The sequence below is a fragment of the Aptenodytes patagonicus genome, chromosome 1, assembly GCF_965638725.1.
Source record: "Aptenodytes patagonicus chromosome 1, bAptPat1.pri.cur, whole genome shotgun sequence".
NCBI lineage: Eukaryota > Metazoa > Chordata > Aves > Sphenisciformes > Spheniscidae > Aptenodytes > Aptenodytes patagonicus.
The window spans coordinates 138,138,913-138,155,024 of NC_134949.1; the positions used below are offsets into that span (position 1 = coordinate 138,138,913).

At 40.9% G+C, this 16,112-nt stretch overlaps 1 protein-coding gene across 7 annotated transcripts in view; it reads right to left on the reverse strand.

The window, feature by feature from the left end:
- CNKSR2 (connector enhancer of kinase suppressor of Ras 2) overlaps positions 1–16,112 on the reverse strand; it is a 235,770-nt gene that overhangs the window by 35,450 nt on the left and 184,208 nt on the right. For all 7 annotated transcript variants that reach the window (XM_076356481.1, XM_076356466.1, XM_076356473.1 and 4 more), the window contains 3 exons: positions 14,105–14,172; positions 8,731–8,831; positions 6,999–7,536 (listed from right to left, as the gene is read on the reverse strand). In XM_076356481.1, coding sequence (XP_076212596.1) covers positions 6,999–7,536; positions 8,731–8,831; positions 14,105–14,172 — 707 coding nt within the window. The remainder of the gene's footprint in view (positions 1–6,998; positions 7,537–8,730; positions 8,832–14,104; positions 14,173–16,112) is intronic.

The window sequence follows — 16,112 nt, forward strand, 5'->3', positions numbered from 1 at the left end:
GCAGGAAAAGTAATTTATAAGAATGGCCATGTAAGAAATTCTCTTCTGCATTTCTTTTGCTTGTAAAAAGACCATTTAATTCATATATTTCAGGCAAAAGCAGATGACCTTTGCTGGCAATGACACCCAAAGCTATTAAAACCAAAATAAGGGTAGGAATTCACTTCTCCTTTGCATTTTTGCAGCATGGGCAATGGAAATCAATTAAAATTTAAAATGTGGCAACGGCATATTTGTGGGTAAAATGCATTCATATGTAAAAATACTAACAGGCATAAAATTAAACTACTTTTATTTTTGTTGACAGACCATATTGCTTTCTGAATTGCTACTCAGTAAATGATTCAATACTTGGCTTTCAAACACTGCAGGCAATTTTTTCCCCTTGAACTGAAATTTAAAATCAGAATACAGAGGTTTTGTATCCCATTATTTTTATTTAGAATACAAACCCGCTTCTATAATGGAGTTTCTTTTGCATGTGAGAATTGGAAAAGCTTTATTTTATAAAGTTTAAATTTTGAATTGAAGAACATGCTCAGAAAGAAAGATACCTACTCCCAGGATTTGTTTATCCAAGTTAGTCTTCATATCAACATATGTTTTTAATATAATAGTCTAAACCGCATTTTTACACATGCAGCTGAACATACACACATATATGGCAGCTAGGAGATGATTAAGCAACTCTTATTTGGGATGACAATTTTCCCAAATATGCAGTTGCTTCTGGAAGCTTATAGAAATTCCTATTCAGATAAACATGTGTCTTAAAACAAGGGTAAAAAAGTTTAGCCTGACGTATAACCTAGATTATCAACGATGCTGTTCCCCCACCCATTCGTTTTCAAATATAACAGCTTTCATAGGATCTCACTGGATCTTATGACAAATGAAGCACTAAATCGTTTAGTTAAAAAAAAAAAAAGGGTATGTGAAGGCACGCCATTCCGCCAGACATTTTGTACATAAAGTATTTGCTTTGAAAAGCAGACCAGGTGATACAGCGGCCACTGTCTTGTCCTCCTTTTCCATGGTTCCTTCCCCCCTGAAACTGTGAGCCACTGACGAAAATTCCTTTGTAAATATATAAACTATCCGCACCAAAGCAGTGTGGGCTAGACATTTACACTATAAACCAACAGGCTTAAGATCACATTTTTGAACATAACTAGGCAGTATTTTTAGGCAAGCTCATTCTGAGTTAACAGCAAAGCTAGCACCTCGCAGGCAGTGGGAGGGAGGCCTCCTCTCAGCAGACAAGGCACGAAACGCTGATGGTCCTCAGCCCACAGGAGTGCAAACGCCCAGTCAGGTGCCACGGGAAGGCTCAAATGGGAATTAGAAATGAAAAATCAGATCACAAAAACAAAGCTCAGAAAAAGGAGCCATTTCATTAGTCTACTTCAGCATCTGAGCATGCACGGGCTGTGCTGCCCAGAAGGATGTTGAGCAAAAAAAACCCCAACCCTAGCAAATCTTCTGGTTTCTACAGGACTGGTAGTGGATGTAGTAAGTTAGAGTAACATCCTCCTTGGTGTCCCAGAGGGTGCTGCGCTTCGTGCTATTCGCCAGCCCCATAAGGAATATTTCTAATGTAAAACATTACCTGTCATTTCTCATAGCTCCGCTTATTTAAGACACTGCCAGGCATGCACACCTTTACTAACCTGAATAATTCCAGAGGGGAGGATACGGTATCTTAATGGTCTCTCCCTTGCCTCTTGGTGCAGATAAAACTAACTAGGTGGTCAGATGACAGGACACCACTAATGGTATCCTCTCTGAAATGGAAAGAGGTTGTCAGAAAAGCAAACTGCCTTATTAATTTCAGACATACATCCCCATCAGCACCAGTGCGCACAATCCAGGCCTTACGCATTATTCATCCTGGCTCCCACATTTCGCTGTTGCCTAAATCCTGCCAAAGTGAACAGACACCCTATCCAAAAGGCAGAGAAGCAAATCCTAGAAGTGGTATCACTTCATAATGTAGTGTTTAATTAGCAAACATTGATCTTTCTGAGAGATACCATTTGCACTGCACAGTACAGTCCTCTCATTAAAAAGAGGCAAGCCTCCCTGTACCTGTATTTCAGAATTTGAAATACCTGACCTTATTCAAAGTATATTTTTTACTAGCGCAAACACCTTCTTGAAGTCAAATGCTGCCTAGGATATCCCACGGATATACCTTCTTGGGCACAGTGCGTGAAACTCTACTTGTTGTTAGTCATGGGACTCCTTAAACCCATCTGTCCTATTTTGTAAAAGCACTGCCACCTTGAGTTTCGTTTCTGTGACTGGTAGGTGGGTGGGAGAAACTGCTCTCCATTTCTCTTATTGTTCTCTTGCTGGTTCCTAATTTTTTTACCGGGAAAAAAAGAAAAAAATTCTCAGGCTTGGTACCTCAGCACAAGCAGACATTTGACATCTCTTTCAGTGACTAGCTCTCACTGACATCAAGGGGAGCTTTCCTGAAATCCTTTGCAGGGTCTGGACATCTCTCTGAGCTGCAAAATGCCAGCACCAGCTCCTGCTCTGGCCTTTGGCAAGTGTCTTCAGTGGTTTAAGGTAAAAAGCCAAGTTTCAGAGACTGGAGCATGAGGCTATTGCGTTCCTCTGGGACAGCGCTCACTAGACTGTGTGGGATGCTGGGAGATGTTGCAAACCTGAACGAGGGCTTACGGTGGTGGAGCAAAATGCCAGGGAATACGCATGAGTGTGCCCAGGCTTAAGAAACGCTGCAAAATCTTTTCAAGGTGACACAAGTCACACATGGAATACCGTTTCAACTCGTAAACACTCCGGAGGGGGAAATCAATGCAGGAAACAAATGGCCCCCACCCTTCAATTGCCCCAAAAGGACAGCTATTGATTTATTGAAATCTATTTAAGACTTTGTTCTCATTGTCCACCCTATATAGAAGATACTCCAAAATTATGATGATGGAGTAGCAACAAAAAAATCCTAAACCACGTGTCAGCAGGAATTACAGTACTTAGCGTGCAGGAAAAGGACAGAAAACTTGCAGAAGCAAGAGAATGAAGAGGTGAGGAACGATGAAGAAGGAAATGGGGTTGAACAGTGGGAAGACAGTCTAAGTGATTTCTTCCTGCTCCAAATACCTTTTCAAACTCAAACATAGACATCAATGCTTTTCTATCCATATTCCTGAAGAAATCTCATGGAGTCTGCACAGTGGAAAGCTCCCTTGCACACTGTTGCAGGTCCCAGGTGTGAGTTCCCTGGAAGATGTGCCGATACTGCTCTGGCCAGCCCCGCAGCACGTGGAGCCAGCAGCAGAGCTCCTGCCCCAGCACCGTCTGGGCAGGTGACAGCAACAGAGACTCCCACGGATGCTACTGCTCTCCAAAGACTTTTTCAGGGAGTATGGAAAAAAGGTGCAGGTTTTTCTGCAGCCGAGTTGGTGGGATCTACAGCCAGTTACACTCTGTAGAGAGCTAGTATCGGCTTCTCTTAAATGGTGAACCCTTAGTCATTCCTGTTACTTTCCCACAAACCAAAGAAGACTTTGAAAATGAAGGAACCACCATCAAAAATACTTTCAAAAAATAAAGCAAAAAATGAAGCAAGCTTTCCCTGGACAAAACCTGGAAATAGTCTCCCAAGAAGATCCTAGAAGTGTTCTTCGGCATTAAGTGGTGAAATCTGTAGAAACACAAGAGAGCACAGACAGCGGAGGGGCTGGAGGGGAAGGGGGTGATAGTGCCATGTTGCACAGCTGTCTCCTTCTGTGACCTCCTACTAGCAGAAGACAAGCCTGAAAAGGCCCAACCTGTCCTTCACAACTGAATCACAGAAACGCAACGCACCGTGCCATAGCCATTGACCTGCTCTCCGTGTGCAGGCTGCCTCTGAACAACACAGCAAGAGGGATGTTTGGTGCCACAGGTCTGAATGTTGTTTGCCATTTTCATAGCCTCAGGAGCAAACACATGGACAAACACAAATATCCCACAAGAGAATCCTCTTCAATTACAAAGCAAGAGACCATTACAGGACGGTGTCAATATGGAACATCTAAATGATTTACACAAAAGTCATTTTAATTAGGGAAATAAAACAGTCCATTAAAGATTATCAGTGCAATGTTAATGTGATATAACATGACAAAAAGAAGCAACTGAACACACAACAAATTTAGATCCTAATGGATAAACACAGGAAAGGACAACCCATATTTTCAGTTTACCATGATATATCTAGGCATTACAGCAGAGCTGATACACAGAACTATTTGCAGTGTCAGTAAAAGCTTGCAATATCCATTTAAGGCATCAGGTAGTGATTAACAGAGAGCAGATTCTTAGTTGTTGCAAATCAGTGTAGCTTTAGTAGAAAGTCAACTGAACTATGTTAACTTCTAGCAGCTGAGGACAGCATCTGAAAAAAGCATGGAGTGCCTAATTTGTGGTGTGGTTATTTGAAAATAATTCTGCAAAAGAAATTGGAAGAAACAGGACCGCATTTTACTATTTGATTTAAACTCAGGAGGTTTTAAAAGTGGGAATGTAAAAACAAAAAGCTGAGAAAACAAACTTTTGGCAATGACATTTAACTTGTACAGCAACAACTGCAAAGGAGCTGCATTCCTTCTCCCGCACAAAAAGCAATAGGAATGATTAAGCTTTAAAACACATACATGTACACACAAGAACACATATAATCATCCAAGAGCTCAGAACTATGTCAGGATCACAAATGTGTAAGGCAAATAAATACATTTAAAAGGTTCATCTGATACCACATCAGGGAAGGTTCAAGGTGAGGTTAAAACATTTCTAAAAGGGAGAGGATTCCCTTTCTCCAGCCAGTTGCAATGTTTCATTTTCCCACAGCAATGGAGGTGAGGGGGGCAATGATGTAGCACGCACAAGGGCACCCATCCAGTTAGCAGACTTAGCAGTTATAAGCAAATCTCTCAGCTCAGAAACTGGGATTCTGCACTTAAGAACACCACTTGCATGAAATCCCTCCTGCCTTTTACTGGTAAGGGCACTGGAAAAAGCCAGCATTGCAAACAGAATATTGCAGCCATAGCAACAAGCAATTCAACACTTAAACTCTTCAACAGACTGAACAGTATTTTCTTTCTGGTTTTATAATTTCACGGTCAATAATTCACCATGAGCACTTTACTTGTCTAGCTGGTTGCTAATGTCTCAAAAACAATCTCCTGTTAAAGCTTCGACCAAGAAACCTCCTCACCCAAACTAAAATAAAAGTATGTGTATACAGGGAGACGACTTCAAAAATTAAACTGTTTTCTCCCTTTTTGGACATTGGTATAGAAAGATGGAGAAGAGGTCAAGTTCTGGCCTGTTATATCAAGCACTAGCCCTTTATTAGTATTGTACGCTATAAATTGTTGCAACCAGGAACCCAAAAGCCTTAAAATTGAGATTTAAAACACCTAACAACTTAGGTCCTGCAACAGTATCTCTGAGTAATGCCCGACAGCACAGGAACTCCAGTGGGAAGTCTCCTTGACCCTTTTCGTTGACTGTGGGGAATTTTTAAAAAAACATTTTTTTATTGCTAGCAGTAAAAACCCATTTGAAAACCAAAATTGAAGGCTAAAAATAGGATAAAGCATTCTGCATGGTTGATGAAATTTAACCCTGTTCATTAGACAGCTTCATTTCACAGTCAGTAAGAGTCTAATATTACCCTAATAAATGTATGGTTTTTTTGGAAAGTGTCATGCATGAACACAACTGAAATCGTGCCTTTTTTAACTTTTAATGGTATCAAATTTAGTATCTTCAAAAGAAATCACTGTTTTCTCAAAGGCAAGAATTTGAGATGTTTAGAACCTATTGACTAAAGCATAAGGGCAATGGAAAACTGTTGATCTCTCCCAAGTAGACTAAATAAAGTCCACATGAATTTTAATGCTCAACAAAGGTGCTAACCTTAATGAATTAACTTAGGTAGGTAGTTAATTATCCAAAGCTTTTGTTACCCTTTCCTATCTCTTTACCATTTTTATACTCCTTTACTGCAGTGAAAAAGTTGAATTTGAAGGAACCAGAGAGCACAGACACTTTGAGAGCTTCAGGGGTCATCCTGCCTTCCTTGCCGCTACAGGTAATTTAATCGCAGCATAACCCCATGATTCATGGATGCAGGCTTAGTTGACTGACCCTACAACTTGGGTGTGAACTCAACTTTGCTAGCAACACATGCTGTGAAGCTCCATAAATGACAGTGAAGGACAGAGCATGAAACAGACACAGAAATGTGTTTACATGTTCAGGAGGAGCAGGGACCTTCTCCAATCCCTGTTTATTTGAATCAATTTTGACAAGTAGCACTAATAGCAATGGAGTTGATGTGCCATGTAAGAGACAGTTACTCAGCGTTATGATTTTTTTTAAGCCCCGCTGGTCACATAGTTGTTCTCTATTAATTTTTTTGTTTGTTTGAAATGTTTTTTGAACTTCTCTCTCTATAAATCTCAAGGTGAGGAACCGGAGAAAAACCACTCTTTTTCAACTTCTTACAGCTTTTGGGCTGTCTTGTGGCCTGCCCGCCTGGATACTACACAATCACAGCCTGACCCCGCACTCCGGGATTTACTGAGTGTTTTTTACAACCCAGATGGAGTTGGCTGGAAATCTTACTAAGTATGTCCTGAGACATACATGTGTCAGTGCGGGAGGATACTGTGCAAGTGGAAGTGTGAAGAAAGCATGGAAGCAAAATGGATTTATAACTAAGAACTACTAGTAGGAGGTGATTGGTGACCAACCTACGGGGAAGTGTCTGGTGATCATGAGAGGTCATACAGCACTCTGATTATTAAGCCTTACACATAAGGCAGATAGAAGAGGTGTGCGACAAGGGAGACCTGGTAAAACATGGGGGATGTTGAAAGACTGTTGGAGTTTTTTGATAGAAAAAAGGAGAAACAACCTCTATGTTACACGAACAGGACTCTTGAAAAGCCACAGAAACATCCCATACTTACTTTTATCTTCCTGGTTTTCTTCTGCTGCTTTGCCTTCCTCTTCCTCCTCCTCCTCCACCTCCTTCTGCTGTGCTTCTTCGTGGTGATCAGCAGCACCGACTGAAAGGCTCTGGCAGCAGTGGTTGAAGCCGCTGTCCCGAGGCAGAGTGAAACTTCGGGGCTTTCCCCCATTCCCATTCAGCACTTGCATCCGTTCACCCTCCACGAGGGGGAAGGGGCCATAGTGGTCTTGCAGGTGGCACTTCTGGGTGGGCAAGGTCGACTGCCGCCGGTGCTCGGGGGAGACCACGGCCGCCTCGGAGAACACAGAGTCCTCCAGCGGCAGCGTCTGCAGGTAGTGGAGTCCTGAGCTCGTCAGCGGCGTCTCTATGAGGTCCTGCCAGGAGCGCCGCTGGCTCGCCGTCTTACGCACCGGCGAGTCGGTGGCGCTCCCCGCCGCCTCCGGGCGAAACTCCTCGTGTGACGACTGCGACTGGGAGGTCTCCGTGGACGAGAGTCGGCTGTGTTTTGGCTCCACGTAAGGGCTCGCGCAGCTCATCTACAACGTCAGCAATGGAGCAATCTTCAGATCAATGTAGACTGAGACCTACTGCTAGTAATAATCACATACTTTTCATTGCCACTGACGGCACCCAGTTGAGTAACGAAGGCACAAACTTACCTGATTAACCTGCCCTGATCCTAACTTTAAGGCATGCACACATCTACACACGTCACACCTGTGGGCCAGACACTGATACTTAGTCATAATAAGTATCCTTATTATGTCCCTCAGTCTATAAAATAAGCCAACACAATTATTTGCAGAAAACTGCAGAATATGGCACTATGGGAGACACAGAAGAGACGTGCCTGGTCCATTAAAAATCTTAAAAATGCCATCCAAATGCCTGTTGTCATCCTATCTTGCTAAAAATTTCTTTGGCATCGTCTTTGCAGCGCTTCAGTGCAGTTCAAAGATCTATGATTTTGGAAGATAAAGTATTGCATTCAAATTAAACATCATGAACACTCTCTTTCCCCAGACTTTCCCAATTTTTCAATCAAATTTTTTGCATTTTAAAAACTATATTCAAGTAACATATATTAGTTAATATTGTCTGAGTGTACGGACATGAAAATTAAAATTGCCAGTACAGAGTAAGAAGCCCATACTCTGGTTTTATACCAACAGCTGCTTCAAGAAAGAAAGAAAAAACAAATCCCCTTTTGTTCTAATTTATACAGAAACCTACTTTTTCACAACAACAGAACAACTGGTATCACTGTTTGGGATATAAGAGAGAACATTTTTATGTTGGCATTTCTGTGGAAATTCAAGTGTAATTTGTTACTGTAAAGCTTCACAGCACAACTGTTGTGCCTTAGAGAAGAGTCTGTGCTGTTACTGAGGTAACAATATTTTGTCAGAGAAGACGATAAGGGGGCGGTGAGGGATTGCATGGATGAGTAGGGGTCCATCATGAACGAAGAACAGGAAGAAAGAATTCTGTAACTTAATCCGTTTTGTACAGCAAATGGGATTATAAATCCGTGTTCTCCACACACCAGTGGAAATAGCAATGATGGCTGCTGACGTTAGCGATGCATGGTACTGAACAAATACCTTAAGTCAAGTACTGACTCAAAAAAAATACTGGAGAGTGTCCTAATGCACATGCTTTTAAGCAGAAGAGTAGGTAAAAGTGACACTTTCTGTAGTCATTCCTGTAGACAGTTGCAGGTGACCTACCGAAGGAGGCCGTGGGTATGTGTCGTACGGGGGTGGTGGGCTGTCTTGTTTGGGTGTCGATGGAGTGTCGGCTTCCTCCTTATCACTCTCACTCCAGTAATCTATAAGTTACATACAGATCAGATGAAAAACTACCAACACATTTTGATACTCAGAGACTCACTTTCACAAAAGCAACTGGAAACTCCATCCTTAGTAGTACTGAGAGTTAAACACCGGTCAATGCTGACTCTGTAAACGTTAGCTGCTGTAATTTGGAATCGCTTTAATCTAAAGAAAATTCAAAACATTACAGGGTATACTAAGTCTAATGCCCCATTGCAGAGATATTAAACAACAACCTGCAAAAGAGCCACAAATTTAACTCTTGTTCACACCTTATAAATACAACATGCATACAGAATACTCCTAATACAAGTATCAGATTTTCAAATATTTATACAGCCATCAAAATAATTTTGATTGGGCATATATTGACTGGAAAATACGGAAAGTATTTTTTGAAGAGAAAGGATGAAAAAAGTAACTTGCAGGAGTCTTGTTGACAGCAAATAACATTAACAAATGTAATTAATACCAACTGGCAAATCAAACAAGTAGTGGTTATTGCACACATGACTAATCAATGTTATTTCTCTACCCGTTTTCTCCGTGGTATACTATCAGTTACCCAAGCTTTTCAATTCAATTTCTAATAACAAACAGCTGCATTTAAATAAGACAGAAGAACTTTATATCATACATCTGCTTCATAAAACAGATGCTGACCTGTTATCCATGCAAGAACACAAAGGTGATATGGTAAGGAAAAATATGACAATGATATTTAAGCACAGAGTACCAAAAGATGGATGAGAAAATAAAAAGGACACAGAGCTTGTGGCTAAATTTAATGGGATATAAGGTTTCATTTTGTCAGAAAATCAAGTCTTGGCCAAACACATTTCATATGTTTGGTAGCTTGGTCAAAGGGGAAAACATATGGAAGAATGTACCATGTGGGAATTTATATTTATTCTGTTGCAAATATTTTTGAAGCAGAACAGCATCTAACTAAATGGACACCGGACCTTAATATTCCTTAGAATATAAAAAGAAAACTACTTAACTGCCGACTCAGCTCAAGATGGATAACTTCAACGTTTCTACACATTGTAAGACTTATGCAAACATTTCTGTTGTCACTTTGTTTCTGACTGTATTACCTTCTAGTATTTGGGTAAATCACTGTACAACAGGACATTTTAGCTCAGTCTATTCACAGACTAATCACAGGCAATTTTAATGTCGCCTAGTAAGTGTCCAATGAACTGCATGACTTACTACTTTCTCTTTAATAGATGAAGAGAAAAAGATTGACTGTTGCTTCATAAACGATCTAAACCAAAAATCCAGGTTGGCACAACATGTAATTTTGGCTTTAATGATTTTTTGTTACCATGATGATTATTGTATTGTATGATTAATGATCTACCGTACCTAATCTTACCGAAGATTTAAAACAAAAACTTACCTTACAAAGACACCATCTTGAAACAGCTGTCCCTAAAATGCTGTATATGTTTAGACTGTAGTAGTGGTGGGCGCAGCCTTATTTATCTATTTATTTTTTCCAAGCAGTATCAACTCTGTTTTAACTGTGGGTCTCTTGATTTGCTTCCTGCAAGCTTATGGATGAGAGATTCTCTTCAAATGGTAAATAAATAGCATAAATAAATTTTTCATGACTATGAAATAAAAAATTCCAGAAAATTTTGTCTCTAGAAATCTGCAAATAATGAATTTTTGGTGAATGAAAGACTAAATCAGAGAAAACTCTTTTTTAAGTCACTCCTTGATTTAAGAAAACTTGTTTCCAGCAACTCAAAAACCTGAAAATTTTGGTATATAAGCATGTTTGTTCCTATTACAGCAAAGCCTAATGGCGTGACGTGTGGTGAGAGGCCTGTCAGAATTGCATCACTCAGTGAGATTTCTGCAGACTTGGAGCTTAACTGTTTATCCTGAAAGTAAAATTTAGCAGCCTCAGTGCAGGTTCCAATTTTGGCTAAAAATACAAAGACGTTCTTACTGTCAAATCCACATACAATAAAACACTGTATGATTATGCTTTTGCGCACCTTGCCTCAGACAGGGAATTCTGTTGGCAACCTACGGCTTGTCTAGAAAAACTCTGCAGTCACAGGGGTCAATTTCCAGATGAAATGTATGAAAATAGCCTCCCACCAATTTTTAAAAATGTTCTGCTTTTGGCAACTGACTCATTAGTCTATCTAAAATGTGTATAACGCTATCGAACAGTTGCCCTATTTCTCTCTGCAGATTTTGTCCAATTCAGTGATGGACAAGCTCAATGCATCAGGCATATCTTGAAAGCTTTCTGAATGAGTAGTAGACTGCATATATTATATATAAACTAACACTGGCCTGCCATTTGCCAATTAAATATTTTCTATTTATATAAGCAAGTATTTTTCCTCTGATTTTATATGACTGGAAAGTATATAACTTCTAATCCAAGGAAGTCCCTTGCCATATTGCAAACTTTCATTGTATTTAATATGGAAAGTTGACGGTATTTTTATAAAACTGTTCTGTACAGAATGTGACATTTTATTCAGCAGTACACCCACAATTCGGTGATTCGTGCGTCTCTGAAGCACTTGAAATATATTTATGCACTTTAGATTCAGAACCATTCAACTCTTAATTGAAACAGGTTTGACAACTACTGTTGATTTGTTTCAGAGGTATTATAAAGCTTTGCTGCAAAGGGCTGAACTGAACAGAAATAAAAGACCTTTTGTAAAATCAGGTATGTAGATGACAATTGCTACAGTCACTGAATATAGAAAATTCCAGCTTCACAGTTTTTATAACTGCAAAAATGCTTGAAGTGATAGAGAGGTTTTACTTTGCTAACTTGATGCCTCTGCTAATTAGGGACACTACTGAGCTGTTTAATAGCCCTTTTGCTGGGAGCCAAGGATAATCACCAGAGGCATAAAAACACTGTACGGCAGTGAGGGGGGAATGTGATACTGATTCCAACACTAAACACAACTAAGCATCACAAAGAGGATATAGTTTTACCTGCCTGTATTTGATAAATCAATTTGAGTGAATGGCATTAGAGCAGTAATAAAGAGCTCCGTCAATGCCTGGGATATAATTTCCATAGTAAGTGGGGTCTCAGTGATTATCTTCAATAGGGAGACATTTTAATAATAGGTAACATGAGGCCTGAATGCACATGATCTCATGTCTAGGAGCAGGATCATCTGCTATTTTATTACTCAGCAATTGCTTGGTAGCAAAAATATTTCTCCACATCCATGTGGATTTTGAAAGGTGTATCATGTCTGCAGTTGTGCACTTGGACAGTGTTAGCATGACTGTTCATACACCTTTTCCCTTACTGTCCCACGTTATTGTAATTCTAGTGCCAACCTGCTGTCTGTAAAAGTTTGAATTTGGCTTTGAATGCTAACACAGAGGATTTCCTAGAAGACTCGAAGATTCAGAGTTTGTTCACAGCCTCTTCAAGCAGTGACAGATGGTATGCAGGTTCCTCCAAACTGGTTGTTATAGTGCTGCCCGGGGAGTACAGATTCCCAAACTGATTTTGAAGTCTGGTGAGGCACTGAGAACATGACTGGAGGAACAGTGAGCATGGTGCTGCTATGCTGGGCTGTGTGAATGCGGAGGGCCTGGTGTTACAAACGACATGATGTGCCAAGGACCATACCAGACTAGGGTGTGGGCAACACTCCCAGGATAAGCAGCTGCACTTACTGGAAGACATGATTAGAAATGAGGCAACAGCAGGTACAACCTAGTTACGTGCGAGAACAGCAAAATGCCCAAAAACCTTCCCATGCACGCTGCTACCACCGAATTACGGCAGTATGCTGTAAGCCGCTGCTCTTCAACCCCAGGCTGATCCCTCTAGGATGCTCTGTGGTGAGGCAATCAGGATATGAATCAAGGCAGACATAATTTTCTGATGCTGTCTTTTAATCTTCTACCACTACAGAATATCCTACTCTCTTGGTGTTTCTACCTGGCTGCTGAAGTCACCCTTGCTTCTCACCAGGGAAAGGAGTTTTTTTGCACAGTATCTCCCAGGAAAACAGCACTGCAGTAACACGTTGCAGAGAGACAGACCATGTTCATCTTCCTCCTCATGGTATCAGACCAGAAGGTCAGGGCTAAGGCTGCTGTCACATAGGTTGGTACAGAACCATGACTTTGGGGGGCAAGGAGGACACCATGTGGCAAATTTTGAAGCCTAGGGATAGCCTTTTGAACACAACTCTCCCTGAAAAATGGTTGGAAATATAGTCTTTGTAAAGAAAAGACTAGATTAAAAACATTGCTGCTGCAGCTCCGAGCTGTAAGTTTTTTGGGCCAAAAGACAGAACCTTAGAAGGAAGGCTGCAGAGCCACAGAATCAAAAAGTGAGGTTTTGACTCAGTGGGCAGCAGGCAGACGAGCATCTGGATAAGCTCTGGATCATCATGACCACTGCAATTTTCCAGTGCCTGCTGTCAGGTACATCTGTAAAAAAGAGCATGGATCCAAAAGCCAGCTGCTTGCCAAAACAGCTAGATGGATAGGAACGCTTCTGTGGACCCATGTCACTGGCAATTCTAGGAAACAACCTCACCAACACAGTGAGGACTGACCCTTTCTTTTTCACGTCTGCAAACAGGATTTCTACTGCAGCAAACTAAAGCAAAGCAACTCATTATTTTATATATGCTGGTTTTTTAAACCCATGAAATATTAGACATTAAAAATAAGCAGATGTAAAATGCTGTAAGCCTGCAACTCCAAATGAAATGCCAACAGGGCTTTAGCACACACCTCAATATAGCAAAACCAGCAGAAATCACAAAAAATTAAATGGCCTTAAAATTAAAGACTTTAGGGGAAATCCAATTACGTCAACAGGCTTTAGAAGAATGGTTTTGTTCCTGACACCAATTTCATGCATTCCTGTCCCCTGTGAATTCAAACACCAAATGCAATGTTTAAAAATTTTTTTTTAGTTCGCAGATTCTTAAGTTTCTTCTGATAAGGGAACACAGACTCCTTGGTACCACATACTGGAGCTTACTGGCAGTACATTTGCTGCTTTTAGCTACCTTCTGCGGCCTTCTCAGCAATAATCCAGTGTCCATGGACCAGAATCTGAAGGAGCTAATCAAAACCCCTGAGAGAGAAGGAATTCTCTAAAGCAACAACAGTGATACCCATATGTGAATTGTTTTCAGATGACAAGAATGAGGCCTAATACACAGCAGGGAAAAAAGAACAGATGAACTTGTGATAAGAGCCGACAGAAGAAACCGAAATAACAACACATTACCTTGCTCTTGTTTGATCCTCTCCCTTTCTGCATAGCCAGCAGCAAGCATGTTAATTCTGTTTAGCCATCTGAAATAATATTAAAAAAGCAGTGATACCGATCCAGCCTCTTAATTTTTGGGTGCATTTCTACAAAAAACAAAGTTAGGAGCATCTGAAGGAGATTCAGGACGATGCTCTTTTTCATATTAGACAGCTGTTTTCTTTGATACTCCTACTCAGGGAGTCTCCAAAGATCTATGATTTTGCTGTTGAACAAATTGTTTTCACAGCAAAGATTTTATTTCAAATGGAAAACCATGTATGATGTCAAACATCTGTAAAATAAAGGATTTGGAGATAATCAAAGAGCTATTAAGTCTGCTGCTCACAGATCTGCCATCACACCAATACTCCTGCTGTTCTGATTTCTTAAGAATAAACACTACTTTTCAGAGATTTAAGCAATATTTTAAGGCCTGAATTGGCAATTTAGCAGAGGAACAGAGCAGAAACCAGCAGTAAAAAGAACAGGTTGACTCCCAAACAGACAGTGAGGTTTATTTATGCCATTATGTGTTTAGAGCTTACCTACAGTGCCAAGTACAAAGAGAAGGAGGCATAAGAGAATTCACTTTTGTGTTCGTGTCAGAGAAGCAGGGGGAGAAAAGACAGTTGCCTCAATGCAATTCACGTCTAAGGCTTTAACCTCAACTTAGACTTGAAAAAGTGCTTCCATAAACTGCACAAATTAAAAAAAAAACCACCAAACTATTGCTATTCTCTTCTAGCAGGGCTGTCACTGCCAAGCATACACTCAACTGCCTGTAGCAGTGCACTGCTTCAACCTGCCCTCTTCCCCCATGGGGCTCTCAGTGTATTCATTATCTAAATGCTTACACTAAATCAGGTCCTCCATCAACAAGGCTTTAAACCACCATGGCAATCTCCCCTGGTTGTCCATTCCATGGTAAATGTGGAATTACTTGCTCCAATCATCCCATAGTCAGGATTTGAGAGGCCTAGTTTGCCAACCTACTGGCCTGTAATTTTACTGCTAGGGTATACAGAAGGACAACTGAAATTAGGTTTGCATTTTCTTTAGGAATGTGAAACCCCTGTTTCAGAAAACTGTGCCTGATGGGTTTCATTTGCATACTGTATGCACAGAAACAGGATGTAGTATTGTCTCAGCAAGGGATACACCTTTGTAATCACTCCTGCATGCCAGCCTTCAAGGCATTTCAGTGCAGGGTAAGCAGGCACCAGATCATAAAAGACAGCTGCTCTCCTCAAAATTAACTCCTGTCACTGTCCTTCCACAAACGGTGACATGTATGATCTGTAAATCACGTTAATGGTCCATAAATCATTGTACATTGGGAAGAAAGCTAGACAGAATCTCCTGAAGTGATTACAGAATACTTCATGTTAGCATACAATCAAAATTTCTGCCAGAAGAATAGGGAAGCTGAAATTTCAGTTGTAATTGTTAGGAAGTGCCATACACTTATAAAAATAACTGGCACATTGGAACAGAAATCCAACAAATCGTGTCTCAGACAATGATTTCACATCTTCACAGCAGAAAGGTGACCCACTACAAAGCTTTTAGGTTCACATTCCTGATATGTGAAGGCTTTCTTTGGGGAATAAAGCTCAGCTGTCTCGACAGCTCTGCCAGCCCCAGTCAGAGGCACTGAGGCAGGAACCTCACCCAAAGCACTCCAGCCCCGTGCTGCCGAGGGACCAGCAAAGGCCACAGACTTGTCCGTGTCCAAAGGGTAAAGCAGCACAAGATGACAAGTGCCTGCTCTGTCAAATGGCATGGCAGACAGTGGAGGCGGCCCTTTGCTTGCCTCTCAGCTATTCTGGATTTCACGTTCCTAATTGAGCTCATGGCTTACACACCCCCCAGCGCAGCCAGGAGGGAAGAGCCACCTACTGAACCCCTTTGGATAGGGCTGCTGACCAGAAAGTATTTGATGATACACCTATAAAGGTTCTCCTGTTGGAAAACTTCATTCTGT